This window comes from Odocoileus virginianus, chromosome 33, assembly GCF_023699985.2.
Source record: "Odocoileus virginianus isolate 20LAN1187 ecotype Illinois chromosome 33, Ovbor_1.2, whole genome shotgun sequence".
NCBI lineage: Eukaryota > Metazoa > Chordata > Mammalia > Artiodactyla > Cervidae > Odocoileus > Odocoileus virginianus.
Genome location: NC_069706.1, coordinates 40,144,708 through 40,164,159, shown reverse-complemented (window position 1 = coordinate 40,164,159; position 19,452 = coordinate 40,144,708). Strand labels below are relative to the sequence as shown.

General features: G+C 63.0%; 1 protein-coding gene across 3 annotated transcripts in view; it reads right to left on the bottom strand.

The window, feature by feature from the left end:
• ADAP1 (ArfGAP with dual PH domains 1) overlaps nucleotides 1–19,452 on the bottom strand; it is a 38,849-nt gene that overhangs the window by 2,811 nt on the left and 16,586 nt on the right. For all 3 annotated transcript variants that reach the window (XM_020882325.2, XM_070460642.1, XM_070460641.1), the window contains exons 3-7: nucleotides 13,646–13,737; nucleotides 10,692–10,774; nucleotides 2,572–2,684; nucleotides 1,952–2,098; nucleotides 219–302 (exon numbers count right to left, since the gene is read on the bottom strand). In XM_020882325.2, the coding sequence (XP_020737984.1) occupies nucleotides 219–302; nucleotides 1,952–2,098; nucleotides 2,572–2,684; nucleotides 10,692–10,774; nucleotides 13,646–13,737 (519 nt within the window). The remainder of the gene's footprint in view (nucleotides 1–218; nucleotides 303–1,951; nucleotides 2,099–2,571; nucleotides 2,685–10,691; nucleotides 10,775–13,645; nucleotides 13,738–19,452) is intronic.

Genomic DNA, 19,452 nt, shown 5'->3' with positions numbered 1-19,452 from the left:
TCCCCCCCCAGCCACCACCCCTCCCATCCCTCCTCTCCCCCCTCCCCACAGTGACGCTGAGCCCCCCGGAACAACCCCCCCCCCCCCCGCCAGTAGTCTCCAGGGACTTCAGGCCACTTGGTGGGGGCCACGTGCCCCTCGATCAGCTCCCAGCCGCCCATCCCAGACGAGGGCACACATCCCCCCCCTCGGAGTCACAGGGAGCAGCTGCCACTCACGTCTGCGTCGCTGGCCCCCGGGAAGGCCACCTGCAGGTAGTGGAAGCGGGCAGCGCGGAGCGCGTTGAACCAGTCCACCATCTCCTGGAGTCAGAGGCTGGGTGAGGGCCACGCTGTGGGGCCCCACCACGTCCCCCCCAGCCCCGCCCGCCTGCGGCCCTCAGAGCAGCTCCCCTGTGCGCCGGCCTTTCCTCAGATGGGGCTGTTTTTATGACTGGACATTGGCCTGGAAGGAGGCGCGTCTATTTATAGACCTACCCAGAGCCTGCTCTCACCAACTGCACCAGTGTTCTTAGGTCAGTCTCCCAAGGCACTCGAAATAAAAGAAATAAACAGTGGGACCTAATAAAAGTTGAAAGGAAAGGAAACTGAACAAAATGAAGAGGCAGCCTGCAGACTGGGAGGAAATACCTGCAAACAGTGCCGCCCATGAGGGTTTAATTCCCACAAACTCATTCAACTCAACCACAGAAAAACAGCCCAATCCAGAAACAGGAAGGAAAGCTAAACAGACATTTCTCTAAAGAAAACATGCAGGTGGCCAACAGGCACAGGGAAAGATATTCAACATCACTCATGGTCAGAGAACTGCAAGTCAAAACTAGGGGGGCGCCATCAGACGTCAGAATGGCCGTCGTTAGTTACCAATAACATGCTGGAGCGGCTGTGGGGAAAAGGGAATCACCTTCATTGGTGTGAGTGTAAACTGGTGCAGCCACGTGGAGAACAGTGTGGAAGTTCCTCAAAAAACTCAAGAGAACTACCATGTGATCCTGCGGTCCCACTCCTGGGAGCAGGAGTAGAGAAAGCTGACTCAGACAGATTCGTTTGAAGACGTACGGGCAGCCTGCGAGTCCATGGACAGATGAATGGGTGCAGATTTGTGTACACACAGAAATATTAGCCATTTTAGAATGAGATGGATGCCATCTGCAGCAATGTGGATGCACCCAGAGAGTCACTAAGTCAGGAAAAGACAAAACCATTTGATACCACTTACACGTGGAATCTAAAATATGACAGAAACGAGCTTTCATGAACAGAAATAGCCTCACAGAGAGCAGACTTGGGGTTGCCGAGGGGAGGCTGGGCCGCGCAGTGGCAGACGTGCTTGCAGAAGGGTAGGGCCGGTCTGCTGGGCTCAGGGAGCTCTATCCACACGCTGTGGCAGACCGCAGCGGACGGGAACGTGAGCAAGTTAAGGCGACTAGAGTTCAGTGAAACTAAACAGCAAAAACACGAAGCCCAGGACGGGCCGCAACAAACAGCCGGTGCTGGGAAACTGATGTCCACACGCCGGAGAATGAGACTGCAGCCTAACTCACACCGCATGAATCAAAGGCTGAAACGTGAGCCTCAAAGCAGCAGAGTTCACAAGAACACGGGGCCACGACCCTGGACTTGGCAGTGACTTCTTGACTATGAGCCCAAAGGCACATGCGGCCAAAGGAACACATTTTAAAACATTTTGAAATACTGTGCATCAAAAGACTGCAGTGCGTACAGCCCACAGAGCGGCCAAGCACACGGAGACCACGCTGGAGTGACCCAGAGGCCAGACCTGGGGGTCTGCCCAGAGGCCCACCCTCGCCGGGCCCTGGGGCGGGGCTCCTAGGTCCCCTCCCCCACAGGGCCCAGCCGGCTCCCACTGCAGCCCCGGCCGGTGGTCCGGGGCCAGGCAGACTCTGCTTGGACAGTAGAGGTCCGGCCCCACCACTCAGCCGTGCGCCCACCTTCCCGTCCTCATGGTAGACGAAGATGTTGCGGGTGCTGTTGTCCTTCAGGTAGGTGACCTGCAGGCCATGCGGGTGGCCGATCTTGGCCGGCTGGAAAGTGGCGTTCAGATGCTCAATCTTCATGACAGCCTTGGGCTCCTTGGCCTGGGGAGCAGGGCCAGGCCTCAGCACTAGGCAGGCGGGGCGGGTGCTGGCCCCACACTTGGGTGCTGTGTGGCTCTGAGCAAGTTACTTACTTACCCTTTCTGGGTCTGCGCTTCCTCATCTAAGGGAACGCCTTGCCAGGAGGTGTGAGGGCGGGCCATCTGGTCCACCCCACCCTAGGCCGGGTGCCTCCTTCCTGCTCCTCACCCTGCTAGCCTGACCTCTCCCCTCTCCTTGCCCTGGGGCTGCAGATGCCCTGGTGCCCTCGGGCAGGGCCAGCCAGCCCCTCCACATGCTGCCCAGGGTCCCCCTGACCTGCCCGCAGGGTGCCAGTCCCGTCCCTCGAGGGCCAGAGGAAATGGCTGTGAGCAGCAGCGGGCGGAGGGTCCCCACGGGGGTGGGGCAGGCAGTGTGTCTCCCGGGAGAGCGTGGGGCAGCTGGGGGTGTGGCGCCAGCCCCCGGACCCCACTCACGTCACTCCTGTTGAAGTACTTCAGAGCCCCCTCGCGCTCCGTCAGCACGAATTTCCGGCTCAAGAACTGCCCGTTGTCCCGGCCGCGCTTCCAGAGGAAGCCTTCTCGGTACCCTGCGGGGAGGGCATGGTCGGATGGCTGCCCCAACGGGGGGCCGGGTGGTCGTACTCCTGTCCAGGGGCCCGCCCCCCAGGGGTGGGGGGTTCCCGAGCGTCTCCAGACCGCGGGTCGCCCTCTTCCTTTTCCTAGGTGGGCGGGAGGCATGTGGCGCCCACGGGCTCTGTGGGCCTGGGGCTGGTGGCGGCCAAACACCCAGACGCAGAACACCACGGGCCCAGAGAGAGGGGGCGGGGTCAGAGACGCCAGACGCGGCCTTGGCCAACAACCGGGGAGCCGGCCCTGACCACCCGGCCTGGGGTCTGTCACGTCGCTTGAAGGCAGCCTGCGGTTGGGCCCGCAGCGGCGGGCGGGGGAGGCAGACCCTCACGGGGCGCACCCTGACCCCTCTGCCCTCTCTTTCCCCTTTGCCTGTTCTCAGCCCCGTGTGTCACAGGTCAGGTCAGGGCCCCGTGTGAGTCACGTCACAGGTCAGGTCAGGGCCCTGTTTGAGTGTCACAGGTCAGGTCAGGGCCCCGTGTGAGTCACGTCACAGGTCAGGTCAGGGCCCCGTGTGAGTCACGTCACAGGTCAGGTCAGGGTCCCCGTGTGAGTCATCTCACAGGTCAGGTCAGGGTCCCGTGTGAGTCACGTCACAGGTCAGGTCAGGGCCCCGTGTGAGTCACGACACAGGTCAGGTCAGGGCCCCGTGTGAGTCACGACACAGGTCAGGTCAGGGCCCCGTGTGAGTCACGTCACAGGTCAGGGCCCTGTGTGAGTCACGTCACAGGTCAGGTCAGGGCCCCGTGTGAGTCACGTCACAGGTCAGGTCAGGGCCCCGTGTGAGTCACGTCACAGGTCAGGGCCCCGTGTGAGTCACGTCACAGGTCAGGTCAGGGCCCCGTGTGAGTCACGTCACAGGTCAGGTCAGGGCCCCCGTGTGAGTCACGTCACAGGTCAGGTCAGGGCCCCGTGTGAGTCACGTCACAGGTCAGGTCAGGGTCCCCGTGTGAGTCATCTCACAGGTCAGGTCAGGGTCCCGTGTGAGTCACGTCACAGGTCAGGTCAGGGCCCCGTGTGAGTCACGACACAGGTCAGGTCAGGGCCCCGTGTGAGTCACGTCACAGGTCAGGGCCCCCGTGTGAGTCACGTCACAGGTCAGGTCAGGGCCCCGTGTGAGTCACCTCACAGGTCAGGTCGGGGCCCCCGTGTGAGTCACGTCACAGGTCAGGTCGGGGCCCCGTGTGAGTCACGTCACAGGTCAGGTCGGGGCCCCGTGTGAGTCACGTCACAGGTCAGGTCGGGGCCCCGTGTGAGTCACGTCACAGGTCAGGTCGGGGCCCCGTGTGAGTCACGTCACAGGTCAGGTCGGGGCCCCGTGTGAGTGTCACAGGTCAGGTCAGGGCCCCCCGTGTGAGTCACGTCACAGGTCAGGTCAGGGCCCCGTGTGAGTGTCACAGGTCAGGTCAGGGCCCCGTGTGAGTCACGTCACAGGTCAGGTCGGGGCCCCGTTTGAGTGTCACAGGTCAGGTCAGGGCCCCGTGTGAGTCACGTCACAGGTCAGGTCAGGGCCCCCGTGTGAGTCACGTCACAGGTCAGGTCGGGGCCCCGTGTGAGTCACGTCACAGGTCAGGTCAGGGCCCCCGTGTGAGTCACGTCACAGGTCAGGTCAGGGCCCCCGTGTGAGTCACGTCACAGGTCAGGGCCCCCGTGTGAGTCACGTCACAGGTCAGGTCAGGGCCCCGTGTGAGTCACGTCACAGGTCAGGTCAGGGCCCCGTGTGAGTCACGTCACAGGTCAGGTCGGGGCCCCCCGTGTGAGTCACGTCACAGGTCAGGTCGGGGCCCCCGTGTGAGTCACGTCACAGGTCAGGTCGGGGCCCCCGTGTGAGTCACGTCACAGGTCAGGTCGGGGCCCCCGTGTGAGTCACGTCACAGGTCGGGGCCCCCGTGTGAGTCGTGTCACAGGTCAGGTCGGGGCCCCCGTGTGAGTCACGTCACAGGTCAGGTCACGGCCCCCGTGTGAGTGTCACAGGTCAGGGCCCCCGTGTGAGTCACGTCACAGGTCGGGGCCCCCCGTGTGAGTCACGTCACAGGTCGGGGCCCCCGTGTGAGTCACGTCACAGGTCGGGGCCCCCGTGTGAGTCACGTCACAGGTCGGGGCCCCCGTGTGAGTCACGTCACAGGTCGGGGCCCCCGTGTGAGTCACGTCACAGGTCGGGGTCCCCGTGTGAGTGTCACAGGTCAGGGCCCCCGTGTGAGTCACGTCACAGGTCAGGTCAGGGCCCCCGTGTGAGTCACGTCACAGGTCAGGTCACGGCCCCCGTGTGAGTGTCACAGGTCAGGGCCCCCGTGTGAGTCACGTCACAGGTCGGGGCCCCCCGTGTGAGTCACGTCACAGGTCGGGGCCCCCGTGTGAGTCACGTCACAGGTCGGGGCCCCCGTGTGAGTCACGTCACAGGTCAGGGCCCCCGTGTGAGTGTCACAGGTCAGGGCCCCCGTGTGAGTCACGTCACAGGTCAGGTCAGGGCCCCCGTGTGAGTCACGTCACAGGTCGGGGCCCCCGTGTGTCACAGGTCAGGTCGGGGCCCCTTGTGAGTCACGTCACAGGTCAGGTCGGGGCCCCGTGTGAGTGTCACAGGTCAGGGCCCCCGTCTGAGTGTCACAGGTCGGGGCCCCCGTCTGAGTGTCACAGGTCGGGTCGGGGCCCCTGTCTGAGTGTCACAGGTCGGGTCGGGGCCCCTGTCTGAGTGTCACGGGCAGTCACGGGTTGGGGCCCCCAGCTGGCCCTCTGGGCCGGCCTTGCCTGGCGCTGCCCCCTGCTGGCGGTGACCTCAGGCTGCAGCTGTCCCAGTCGGGCTGCCACGAGGTGCAGACCCCCTCCTCCAGCTCCCTGCCCGCCAGCCGCTGGACACCATGGCCACGGGGCGTTCCTCTGCGCTCCAGACGGGCGGCTATAAAAAGGTGGCGGCCTGGCACTGGGGCCGCTGGCCCCTCAGTCTGCAGTGTGACGGGCCAGGTGGGGCCTCCGCCCACCCCCCACAACTCGGACAGCCCCTGCCGCCTCGGCGCCTGGCACAGGCCCCCCTGCCCCGTCCCCTGCACAGAGAAGCGGTGTCCCCTGTGTGGCGCTGTGTCCACACCCCCAGCTGAAGCCGGGCCCACCCTGGCACAGGTGTTGACTGACTAAACGAGCGCTCGGCCCAGGGCAAGGCCGGAAGACCCCTTGCCGGCCTCCCAGACCCGGAGTCGGCTACAGAGCAGTGCCTGCGGCGCAGCCCTTCTGCGAGGACGATCCCCGCCGGCACGCCGTCCGCACGGGACACAGCCGGCCAAGCATGCACTCCGCTGTCTCATGGCCCCCAGATGGGCCTCCGGACAGTCCTGTGGTCACCCCCCAGCCGAGGACGCGGCTGAGGCGGCCCGGGGTCCTGTCCAAGGCCGCCGGCCAGAGAGCCTGCAGTTGCCGGCCGGGGCCGCCAGGGGGCAGCAGCGCCTCAGGCCGGCCTGGGCCGGGGCGTCCCCGCTGTGGCCCAGATGGAGCTCCAGCCGGTCACCCCGACCCCGCTGACCCGCCGCGGCCCGCGCAACGGGGCAGGCTCCCAGGCCCGACGGCGAGCGGCCAGGAGGCCTGGTTTCGGGTGTGTGACGTGGCAGCCGTGTTTCCGGGTGGGCACCCGCCAGCCTCCGACGCCCCCCGGGGGATGGGCGGCTCTTCGGCCACAGCATTAAGCCGGCGGCCCAGCCACCCTCTCTCTGCGCCCCTGCCCCGAGAGGCAGGACGCGGCAGCCCAGGCCCTGCCCCGGGCCACCTGCCCGCCAGCAGGCCCAGCCCGGGAACGCAGCTGTGCAGCGTGACCGTCTGCTCCCGAAGGACTGGCCAGTGCTGGGCCAGGGGTCACAGGGTTCACTCAGCATTGCTGGGCGCCAGCTGCGTGCCCCACGCGGGGCCGCGGGAGGAGCTGGGCTGCCCCCCACTCAGAGCCACCTCTGCTCCGGAAGCCCTGCGTGGAGCGGCCAGGACTCCAGTGCTGCCCACGCCGGGGGTGGCACACGGGAGCCGACTCCCCGGCTGACTGTCCCCGAGGGGGCAAGCAGTGGGCAGCTTCTCATCAAGCTCAACACGCACGTCCCACGCGACCCCGGGAGACGTGAAAACACAACCGCGACGAAAACACGCTCACGTGTTTTTAGCAGCTTCACTCGTTCGCGTCTCACACGACTCGACAGACGCCCCTCAGCTGGGGACCAGCTGGTCCCCCAACCCTGGGCGCTGCCCACCAGGGATGCTGCCGGTCAGACGTGGACGCGGGGCGCCGGGAGCGGCCGTCTGTGAGCAGAGGGGCACGCAGGCGGAGACCGGGGGTGGGGGTGGGGGGTCGTGTTCCCCGCTGGCAGACCTCTCCCTCAGGGTGTAAACCACATGTTAACCTTTACAAACTGCAGCAGGGACCGCCCGGCCTTCCTCCAAGGAGACAGGCCTGCTGGGGCCCAGGCCAGGATTCTGCGCACAGAGCCGCACTGGGGGGTAGATGGGTCCCCACACGGTGACTTCTGTCTGGGGGGCCAAGGTGCAGGGGGCCCCAAGGCAGGAGGCACTCAGGACAGCCGCCTCACCGCCTTCCCAGGAGGGCCAGGACCTGGTTTCTAGGTTCCGTGCCCCGAAGGTCAGCGTGGGAGTCCAGGCCTCTACCACCTGGGTTCCAGGCTGCTTTAGCCAGAATGGGGAAAGGGAAAGGTGGGAGGCGGGCCCCCCTCGTGGGATATTCTGGGAACGTTCCAGGCTTTGGGGACCACATGTAGGGTGTCTGCTTCTGGGTGTGGACACACGTGTGAACCTGAGAACTGCATGCGACTGGGCTATCTGAGCCCAGAGTGAGCACACACACATGAACATGTGTGATTTGTGGCTACACGCACTGCAGGAACACGTGTTAACACGTGGATGCACATGAATGTGCATGCAGCTGTGTATGGCCACGCATGTGAGCCCTGTGTGAACACACACAGGCTGTGTCAGGGTGCTACAGACTCACTAGCCTTGCATGTTTTCGCCCCACCAGGGCCGCCTCCGCCCATGTGCCCCCCCCCCACATCACTGCATGCTGCCCCATCAATGGTGCACCCCACACGTGGCCCCGGGCCCCTCTGCCTCTGAGGGGATAGACCCCACGCACGGCCACGGGCTCCATGGTCTCTGAGGGGATGGACCTCACGCACGGCCCCGGCCCGCCCGGTCTCTGAGGGATGGACCCGAGAGGCTGGGCCAGTTGGGCCACGGCATGAAGCACTGGGTGTGGGTGACGGGCGGTCCTCGGGACAACAGGAGCCCTGTTGCCTGTGAAAGGCGGCCTTTGAGGCTCGGTACAGGCGGGGACGGTCTGGGGACGGCGCCAGGAGCGGCCGGTTCCTGGGGTCAGCCGGCCGAGGGGCCTGTGGGTGGCGGGAGGCGCGGCCTGGCCCGGGCGCCACGTATCTCTGCCGCGTTATCTCGGGGCAGGCGCCTCCCGCACGCTGACCTTGGCCGAGGGCAGCGTGGGCAGCACCTGCTGTCTCGCTGCTGCCGCAGCAGAGCCATTGAACGGGCCTGGCGCCTGCGGTCCCCCCCACGGCTGCGGCCACACACTGGGGGATCCCGCCTGACGGGGGCACATCAGCACCCCCAGGCGAGCCAACGCTGACCCGGGACGGGAGGTCACCCCTGCCCCTCTGTCCTCACGGACACCTCGTCCACGGTGGCTTCTGGGCGGGATGGTGCCCCCGCCCCTCGCGGTTGAGTCCCTGGATGCTGGGACGTGCGGCGTCCCCCCGCTGCAGACCCCGCGACGCCATGCTGCTGCTCAGGCTGCCCGGCTCAGCCCACGCCCCCTCCCTCCGGGCCGCGGGCCTCCTTCCCGGCGGCCGTGGGTGTGTCAGCCCCCCACGAATGTCAGAGGCCCGCAGGAAGCCTGGCGCTCCTCGCGGGGGCTGTGCCTTGAGGGGGCTGACCAGCCAGGGCAGCTGCTCCACCGCCCTGGACGGGGGCACGGGGAGATGCGGCTGGGCCCGGGGGCAGGAGATGGGGGCCTAGCCCCCTCCATCCGGGCACAGCGCAGGCAGGGCTCCAGTCTCAGGGTCTCCGGCCAGCTAGGTGGGCAGCGGGAGCAGTGCCCCGAGTGTCCCTGGCCACCACCCTCTCCCCGGGAGGCCTGGGAAGGCAGGTGGGGAAGGGGCAGCCCCATCATGACCACAAGACAGGCCACTCAGGGCAGTGCTGGGCACCTCTGGATCCCCAGGGCACGTCCCCACAGTGCCCTGAGGGGGCCTCACCCCAAGGGTGCTTGCGGAGGGCTGTCATGGGGTCCTGCACACCCAGGACACTTCCTGAGAATCTCAGGGCACCCTGGACTTCGCTGGGTGAGGGGGGTGGGTGACCACAGGCTTCGATTCCCAGGGCTCGAGGCGGCGGCATTTACCCTCAGGGGGTGGTGGCTTTGAATAAATGAGAAGAAAGCCTGGCCAGGGGTCGCTGCCCTGAGCCCGGGGGCAGAGACGCAGCCAAGGTCAGGGCCTCCCTACTCAGGGCCGAGTGCTCAGGAAAGGGGGTGGCCTCCCGGAGAGGAGCTGACGCCCAGTGGGGCCAGCCCTGTCCCCTGCGAGGCCTGCACCGTGCCCGGCAGGCCATGGCAGCTGCCCCCGCTGCAGTGCCCCTGGGGCCAGCGCAGCCTGCCCGCCGCACGTGGCCCCGAGCGGGGCTGACCCTCTGCTGCCCCCCACGCCACAGACGGCCCTGCACGCCTGACACCGAACAGGAGATGAGGGCGCCTCCGCAGGCCGACCCGGCCGCCCGCACCTCACCCCACCACACGCACCCCACAGGCCCGTGTCCAGCGCCCTGCGGTCCGGGGGATGTTTCAGGAGAGGGATGGCAGCAACATCGGGGGACCCCAGGACCGGGGGTCTGAAACAAGGGGCCCCAGGCCCTGCACCCAGCGGCACCTGCAGACGCCCCTGACGGAGGGTCAACGTGCTGCTGCCGCAGGAGACTCCAGAGCGGGGCTGGCTCACGCACCCCCGGGCCCTGGGACTGGGCCCCCTGAGCAGTCAGGACCAGAGCGGAGGCCCCTCCCTCACCCGGTGGAAGTGGGGCCCGACGGCCTTTCCAGCCAGGTGGGAAGTCTGGAGCCGCTGCAGAGAAGCCTCCTCCGGGGGGCTGGTGCCACCCGAGGTGGAACCGGGGAAGACGGGCCACGTCCTCAGGGCACTGACTGCTGACTGAGCCCTGGGGTCAGGCTGGGCCTGGAGCCAGCGCCACTGCGAGCCCACCCTCTTCTCTGCCTGACGCCCGCTGGGTTGGACCCCCACAGCCAGAGGTCCTGATGCAGGAACAGACGACACCCTGCCTCTGGCTCTGAACCGAGGTCACACGCCATACGCTCCAGACCCCTGAGGTGTTCGTACCTGGGAGACAGGAGCAGGCTGTGGGGTGAGCGTCCCGGGGCCCCAGAGCAGCGCCGGGTCTCAGGCAGGATGAGTGTGGGAGTGCTGGGGCTGAACAGGCACCTGTGCCCGCGAGCTCGTGGCTCTCAGGGGCGGATGGTAATTGAACCAAGGCCACAACCCAATCCTGTGACCGCCTGCCACGTAGGAGCAGGGCGCACGCAGAGCCCCGCGGCTCCCGCCTGTGTCTGATCACCACAGCAGCAGAAGCCCCTGTGCTGACTGAGCCCCCGGGGCCTGGCCCACCCTCTGCAGGCCCACCCGGGCCCAGGCCTGTCCACACCCCTGCAGACAGCTCCGCCCACCCTGCAGGGGCAAAGACACAGCCCCCAGGGGCCCAGAGGGCCCCGGGCAGCCCCACCCTCAGCCAGGGTTCAGGGCAGAGCTGTGAGCAGCTGTAGGGCCCTTGCGGCCAGGTCAGCCAGCCAGTGCCTACAGCCGGTGGATGGACACGGGCTCAAACACTGAAGCGGCTGCCCAGGTTGCTCAGGGTCCTGCTCCTGTTCTGGGGGGCGGGGCAGGACGCCCAGGTGTGGGTAGCCTCACCTGCAGAGTAGGGCTCCTGCCGCTCAGGGTGGGTGAACTCCTGCCGCTCGTACTTGGCCCGGATCCACTGCTCCCGCAGGAGTCTGAGGAGAGAGGGCATGTGCTGGGCGATGCCTGGCCAGAGCTGCCCGGGTGAACTTCCGATGGGCGGGTGGGCCGGGCACACCCACTGAGGGGGGCACCACAGACCATGGCTTCCAGGAGCAGGGGGCCCCCCCGGCCCACTGACGCAGGGCGCAGGAGGGGCCGGCCCAACCTCCCGCAGCCCGAGGACAGGCACCAGGAGCACGGGAAGGCGGCGGGTCCCGGCCGCTCTCGTCACGGGCCTGCTGCTGGAGCTGACGTGTCCCCGGGGCCCGGTCCTCCCTCTGCCCAGGGGGCGGGGCTGGGCCCTGTGTCCAGAGACCCCACTCGGGCCAGACCCCGGCCTCCTGACTCACCACCTCACTTCATCCCAGCGGCACCCCAGAGCCTTTGCCTGTGAGAGGCTGCTGCAGCCCCTGCACTAAGTGGGCCTAGCTGGAGGGGCACTCCACACTGTCACGGGCATTCACACGTCCCTTCCACCTCTGCATGGCACTCCACACTGTACACGGGCATTCACACGTCCCTTCCACCTCTGCATGGCACTCCACACTGTCACAGGCATTCACACGTCCCTTCCACCTCAGCATGGCACTCCACACTGTACACGGGTATTCACACGTCCCTTCCACCCCTGCACGGCACTCCACAGTGTACATGGGCATTCACATGTCCCTTCCACCCCTGCATGGCATGCCAGTGTACACGGGCATTCACACGTCCCTTCCACCCCTGCACGGCACTCCACAGTGTACATGGGCATTCACATGTCCCTTCCACCCCTGCATGGCATGCCAGTGTACACGGGCATTCACACGTCCCTTCCACCCCTGCACGGCACTCCACAGTGTACATGGGCATTCACATGTCCCTTCCACCCCTGCATGGCATGCCAGTGTACACGGGCATTCACACGTCCCTTCCACACCTGCATGGCATGCCAGTGTACACGGGCATTCACACATCCCTTCCACACCTGCATGGCACTCCACAGTGTACATGGGCATTCACATGTCCCTTCCACCCCTGCATGGCATGCCAGTGTACACGGGCATTCACACGTCCCTTCCACCCCTGCATGGCACTCCACAGTGTACATGGGCATTCACATGTCCCTTCCACCCCTGCATGGCATGCCAGTGTACACGGGCATTCACACGTCCCTTCCACCCCTGCACGGCACTCCACAGTGTACACGGGCATTCACACGTCCCTTCCACCCCTGCACGGCACTCCACAGTGTACACGGGCATTCACACGTCCCTTCCACACCTGCATGGCACTCCACAGTGTACACGGGCATTCACACCCCCTCCACTGCTGCATGGTCTCCACGGTGAGCTCAGCTGTCAGCCCCACACCCTCCTGGTCTCATGGCCGCCAGGTCAGGTTTCCTTGTTGATACCAGCCCAGTGAGGGGCCTCTCCCAGGACCCCACCCCTCCCAGCAGACCCAAGCACCTGAGTCTGGGGAGTGGAGTGGGCTTGGCTCCTGTGAGCCCTCCCCCAGCAGAGGTTTCCGGAAAGTGGGGCCCACTGGGATTCAGAGCACCCTCCCGCTGGGGCCGCCAGGTCACCCGAGAGGCCCTGACCACACAGCCCTGCCAGGGGCACCTCGCAGGGACCAGGCCTGTGGGAGCCTGTCCGTGGCGCCGGCTCAGGCAGTGGGCCAACCACAGGGCAGCGTGCAGATGCGAGGCCGTCAGGCCGCAGAATAGCTGCTGACCTGTGGATTCACAGCCGGGCAGAGCGGCCGGGCATGGGGCGCCAGGAGGGGTGGGGCCGGGCAAGGGGCCTGCCCACGAGGGCTTGAAGGGCGGGACGCAGCGTGCAGAGGGAGGTCAGCCTTGGCTCCCCACCTGTCTAGTGGGGTCTGAACTGGCCCGCCTCCCAGGCTTGCAGCTGGGTCACCGCTCCCAGCCCCTCCCTCTGTGGCGGCCGGCAGCCCCCTCGTCTCCCACCCCTCATTTGAGCAGAACTAGAAACACACAAGCCCAGCATGCAGCCCGGGTCCAGGTGTCGTGGGCAGGGTCCCCGGGGTGTGGGCTTCACCAAGTGAGTCAGGGGGCAACAGTGCGGGGCAAAAAGGAGGAGGTGCCGCCCGGGGGTGGGAGCCGGATGTGGGGGGCCTGGGAGGAGGCTGGGCTGCGGCCCCACCATCCGTTCCAAGGAAGGGATGGTCCAGGAGGAGCCTCATCACACGGCCCTCCTCTCCAAGCAGCAGGAGCGGCTTGACGGCAGCGGGAGGTGGACGAGGAGGCCGATCGGGGGGGTGAGAAGTGCTGGGGCAGAGCACCGCCGTGGGCGTGCCGAGGGTGCGGCTCGTGAGACAGGCAGTCCCCACGAAGTACCTGAGACCCCTGGTGGGCACCTCCCACTGGTGCTGAGCCTGACATGGGGGCCTCCCCCAGGGGCTGGGGTCCCAACCTCACCCCAGGCACCTCCCCTGACCTCTGGAACCTTCCAGAACCCAGGGGTGCCCGCGGGGTGGGCAGACAGGGACACTGAGGCTCAGAGAGGCTGGCGACTGGGGTCGTGTGGGGTCGTGCCCCCAACCCTCCCGCGTCCATGCCCTGGGCACCGAGCCAGGCCGGCCACATGCTGGAACAGCCGCCCAGCAAGCCCTCCAGAGGGCCGGGGGTGCCATGGGGACCCCAGAACCCAGGCTGGGGTTCCCGCGGAGACCTGCGCTGCCTGGAGCCCAGGCCGGCTGTCCCCACGCTGCCCACCACCGCCACCACACCAGGAACCAAAACCAAGCGGGAGAGCCCCAGGACAGGACTCCCGGACATGGGCCGGCCCACCCTCCCGCCTACAGTCGCCCAGAGCCGTCTCCGGACCAGCGACGCAGACAGGGCCCTTCGTACTCACTGGCAGTCGGAGGCCGAGGGCCGGTAGTAGAACGGGGGTACTTGGGACTCGAACGTGGCTCTGGCGACGGCGTTCCCGCGGGAGGCCAGGAACTGCAAGGGGAACAGCGTCAGGGCCCGGCCCACAGCTGACCCCACCGGCCCTGGTTCACGGAGGCCAGGCCGGCCCAGCAGAGGCCCAGGGGCTGTGGGGCGGCCGGGCTGCAGAGAGCAGGCAGGGGCTGAGCGCAGAGAGCAAGCCTGCGGGGCGCGGACGGGCTGCCCTGCGGTGGGGGCGACGGGGGTCTCTGAAGCAGCCAGTGTGCGGGGTGTCTGGGCACGGAAATAGCATGAGCGACAGCCCTGAGGTGGAGCAAGCTGGGTGAGCCGGAAGGAGGCCCTTGGTGTCAGGGGTGGGGGGGGGGGCTTCCCGCAGGACTCAAGGGCTGGGAAGAGCGTGGGCCCTGGGGCTCCAAGCCCGTCCAGCCAAGGGTGCGAAGGATGACCAGGAAGAGCACAAACGATGAGACCCTTCAGCAAAGGCTGGGAGCGACATGGGATCCTCAAAGCAGAGGCTGCTCCACGCAGAGCGCCATCTGGTCAGAGGCCTGACGGGAGAGAAAGCTGGCTGAGGACAGCAGCCAGCCCATCATCGCTAAGGACCAGCGGGACGAGGGCCCTTCAGTCTCTACAGAGAAACTTCCATGCGCCCCCAGGAGCAGAAGACACTGAACAAAGTCAGGCCATGCTCCAGGTGAGGGGGACAGAAAGCACGCAGTCTCCTTTGTTCATCTATGTTTAGCAATTCGAAAAAAAGAAAACCAGGAATAGAATTTTCAAGAGCTAGAATGATTCTAAAGTTCATTTGAAAGTTAACAAGCAGAAGAAAATTGTGAGAAGGAAGACGCTTCCTCGCAGATATTAAAGCCTGTTATAAAGCTACTGAGTCAAACAGCGCCAACCAGAAAACCTAAAAGGTCCAGAAGCAGATCCAATGGGATCTCATATCCAGTATCAGCAGGTTCAGCAGGACGAGCTGGTACACAGTAGTGGTAACGTCTCAGATCGATGGGTGCTGATAACCAATGAGAAACTGGAAACCGTCAGAGAAAAGGGGGTATGCCTTTCAGCAAAACAAAACTCCAACTTCATGAGAGGCTGAATTTCCAAAGTCAAGCAATCAAAATAGTAGACGAAGGGAATTCCCTGGCAGTCCAGCTTCCAGTGGAGAAGGCAGTTCGATCCCTAGTCGGGGAACTAAGACCCTGTATACCACATGGCACAGCTAAAAAAAAATAGATGAAAATCACAGGGTGATTTAAAACACGATTCAAGGAAAACATGGAAGGAAATCTTCAGGATTTGGGGTTGGGAATGGTTTCTTGGTCTCTGTCTGTGAAGTGTGCAAGTCGCTCGGTCGTGTCCAACTCTGTGCGACCCCATGGACCATACAGTCTGTGGAATCCTCCAGGTCAAAATACTGGAGTGGGTAGCCTTTCCCTTCTCCAGGGGATCTTCCCAACCCAGGGACTGAACTGGAGCCTCCCACATTGCAGGCGGATCCTTTACCAGCTGGGCCACCAGGGAAGCCCAAGAACACTGGAGCGGGTGGCCTGTCCCTTCTCCAGTGGAGCGTCCCGACCCAGGAATCGAACCAGGGTCTCCTGCACTGCAGGTGATTCTTTACCAGCTGAGCCTCCAGGGAAGCCCTGAGGTCCCTCTCAGGTTTCTTAGAGGTGACACCAAAACCACAGGAACAAAAGAAAAAAAAATCAACAGAACTTCACCAAAACTTAAAACTTCTGTGCTTCTAGGGACACCATCAGGAAAGGGAAAAGATGTATGAACCTTAAAAACATGAGGTTCCTGAGAAGCAGACTTCTCAGGTCCTGAGACACAGCTGAGGACCACGTTGGTGTGAAATGTCCCAGACGGGCGAATCCAGACAGGAGAGCCGCCTGGGGGTCTCAGGAAGGGGTCTCCCCTGAGGTGAGGACAACAGATGTCCTGGCAGCCGGAGGCAACGGCGGAACCGGGTTGTGAACGTGCTTTATCTGCTTTTCACTGCTGGGAGGCGGATGCGCAGTGTTGGTTTTGGGCGTGAGACCTGGTGCTGCGGCGCTCGTTCAGGTCTGAGACGCTGGGGGCCTGTGCTCTTGTCACTGCCCGTGACTTCTCTGTCCTAGGACGGGAGTCACACCTCCGTCTCCCGTTCCCCCACCCCTGCCCTCCAGCAACCGCTGTTTGTTCCCCGTGCCTGTGTCTGTTTCTGTCTTTTTCAGATTCCATATGGGAGTGAGATCAGACCTACTCTCTTTCTGTGTCTGACAGGTTTCTCTTAGCATGAGACCCTCTAGGCCCACCCTTGTCGTCGCAGATTGTAAAATACCACTCCTGGCTCAGGGACATTCCATTGTATAAGTACACATCTTCCTTATCAAGTCACCTGTAGATGCTTCCACATCTTGGCTATTGTAACTCATGCTGCAGGGAACGCGTGAGTACATGTATCCTTCTGATTAAAGGTGTTCTCGTGGGATTGTCCCCACCAGGCTCCTCTGTCCACGGAATTCTCCAGGCCACAATTCTGGAGCGGCAGCCGTTCCCTTCTCCAGGGGACCTTCCCGGCCCAGGAATCAAACCACTGCGGGCGTCCTGCTTACTGCCTGCGCCACCAGGGGAGCCCTCATTCTGGTGGGCCGGCTGGATCACATGGCAGGTCTGTCGTTTTCTGAGGAAACTCCACACTGCTCTCCACAGTGGCTGCGCCAGTCCACATTCCCACCAGCAGTGCAGTAGGCACTCTTTTCTCCACATTTGTTATTTGTAGAATATTTTTTTGTGTGTGGCCACATGGCATAGGGGATCTTAGTAGTACCCCCACCAGGGATGGAACCCACGCCCCCTCCTGCCCTGGAAGCGAGGGGTCTTAACCACTGGGCCCCCAGGCAGGTCCCTATTATTCGTCGACTTCTTAATGAAGGCCACTCAGCACTGTGAGGTGGTCCCTCGGTGCAGCTCTGATTAACGTTTCTCCAACAGTGACGCTGAGAGCCTTTTCATACACCCGTGGACAAACCGTATGTCTTCTTAGGGGAGTGTCTGTTCAGGTCCTCTGCCCATTTTAATTGGGTAATTTTTGTTTTTTTCTTTTTGACACTGAGTTGTATGAGTTCTTTGTGCATTTTGTGCGATAACCCTTCTAACACATGTATCATCTGCAAACACTTCTCCCATTCAGTAAGTGGCCTTTTCATTTTGTTGATAGTTCTCTTTTTGTGCAAAAGCGTTTTGGTTTGCCGCAGTCCCATTTGTTCATTTTTGCTTTTGTAGCCCAGCCTGAGGAGGCAGACCCAAAACCGACATTGCTAAGAGCAACATCGAAGAGCTTGTGCTCTCCTCTACAAGTTGCATGGTTTTGGGTCTAAAACATTTAGGTCTTTGATTCCTTTTGATTCACTTTTTGTACATGGTGTGACACTGCACGGGCCATCCAGTCCTCCCAGCACCTTTCATAGAAGAGACTCTCCTTTCCCACTGCACGTCCCTGCCTCTGGATTATTCACTTTTTAAACATTCATCTTACTGAAGTGTAGTTGACTCACAGCACTGCATTGATTTCTGATGTAAGGTAAGGGGGCCTCGGCCACATGCACCTTACTCTCCTGGTGCTGCATAGAGCCCCGAGCTGCACGGCAGGACCTTGTTTATCCATCCCACAGGTGCCAGTCTGCACATGCTGCCCCGGGACTCCCCAGCCTTCCCCACTCCACCCGCTCTGGGCGACCCCAAGTCTGTGCTCTGCGTCCGTGAGTTTTGTAGATAGATTCATTCGTGTCATGTTTTAGATTCCGCAAGTAAGTGGTGTCAAAGGGTATTTTGTCTTTGTCTGACTTACTGTGCTTGGTAGGGTAATCTCTAGGTTCATCGATATAGCTGTAAATGGCGTTATTTTATTCTATTTTATGGCCAAATAATATTCCAGCATATATATGTACCACTTTGTTCACTTTAAAATGGATTTTATATGAATCACCCCTCAATGATTCAAAAAATTACATAGATAGCTCCTTAAAAATATAAACCATACTTTTTCATTTTAAAAATATCATTTCAAAAAGAAAGTTAAAATACAACCCACAGAATGAGAAGAATTATTTGCAAATACTGAATCTGATAAAGGATTTGTGTCCAGAATATATAAAGTGCTCTTAGTAATAAAGTCTCCTAACTCAGTAATAAAAAGACAACCCATTTTTAAATTGGGCAAAGGATCTGAATGAACATTGCTCCAAAGAAGATACACAAATGGCCAGGAGGCACATGGAACAGCGCTCAGCATCACCCAGCACCAGGGAGATGGGGCCGACACCACCAGGAGACGCCCCGCACGCCCCGCACGCCCCGCACGCCCCGCACGCCCCGCACGCCCCGCACGCCCGGCAGGAGGGCTGAGGAGGGGCTGCAGTCCTCACATGTTGCCGGCGGGCCAGGCCCCTGTGCTGGGCAAAGCCAGCCGACCCTCAGACGTCAGGCAGCGCCGCGCCCTCCCAGAGCGCTGAGGGCACAGAACTGCTCTGAAGCCCGCTGCTCTGAAGGCCTCGGAAAACGAGACAACCCAGGTGTGCAGCTGGTGAAAGTGGACAAGCTGTGGTCCACCCACGCGACCACGTGAACTTGGCCGTGACAAGAAGTCAAGCGCTGACACCCCGACGGCAGGGATGAGTCTAGAAACCGAGGCTCAGCCAGAGGAGGGAGAGGCCTGGGACCACACGGGTGAGGCCACCGACACGCAGTGTCGAGGACAGACGGCCCCCCGAGGGCAGGCGGGGGCCCTCTCTCGGCAGGGTCCGGGGCGGGGGGCCGGGGAGGGGCCCCCGTGGGTGCGGGCTCATTTGAGGATATGAAAACATTCTCAAATTAGATCATGGCGATGGTCACACAGCCCTGAGAATTTGCAAAAACCACCAAACTGTAGACTTTAGAAGGCTGAGGGGTGCGGTGTGTGAACGACAGAAGTCAAGCAGCTCTGAGTAAAAATAATCGAGGGTAAGGCAGGCCTATCTTGGTGTGCCGTAAGCCCTGAAACCACAAAAGGCAAGGCTGATAAACTTGGTCACTTCAAAATCTGAAAGTTTCCACCGTGAAAACCGCCACGAGCAAAGTCAGGACAACCTCCGAGAAACATCCCCACCTACTGTCTGTGAGGGCCATGAACCCACCTCTGTGAAACCCCCACAAAACGAAAGCAAGCAGCCCGGCCCAGGGCCCCAGAGGTCACACCTGGTTCTGCCACATTCCCGAGGTGGGGGAGGGCCAGGAGAGAAGGGGAGCCCGGAGGGAAGGGTCTTCAGGAGTGAGGGTGCCAGGCAGAGGCCAGTGGGCGTGGCCTCGAGGGGAAGCTGGGCAGAATCCTTAAAGTTACAGTCAGAGCCTTCCGACTTCCCCTCCAGGAACGGAGGCCGCCTTGCTGCCCGGCGGGACGATGAGTCCATGGGGCTGTCCACTGGCCCAGGGGTCGTCTGGGAAGGACGCCACCCCCAACCCCGGGAGCACAGCGAGCCTCAGCAGGGCCCCCGCGCCCCCGGAGCCACGCACGCAGACATGACCCGGGTCCAGCCGCGTGGTGGGTGTCCCCAGCCTCATACTGGGGGGAGGAACATGTGCGGGGGCCCAGGCCCGGCGCAGGGGTGGCGCGGAGGGCCGGGTTCCGTCTGAAGTGAGGGGAATGTCCTAAAGCTGACGATGGGGACGTCTGTAGGACTGGCGAGTGTGCCAAACACCACTGAGGCGCACTTAGAAGAGCGAGTTATACAACTTGTGAGTCAC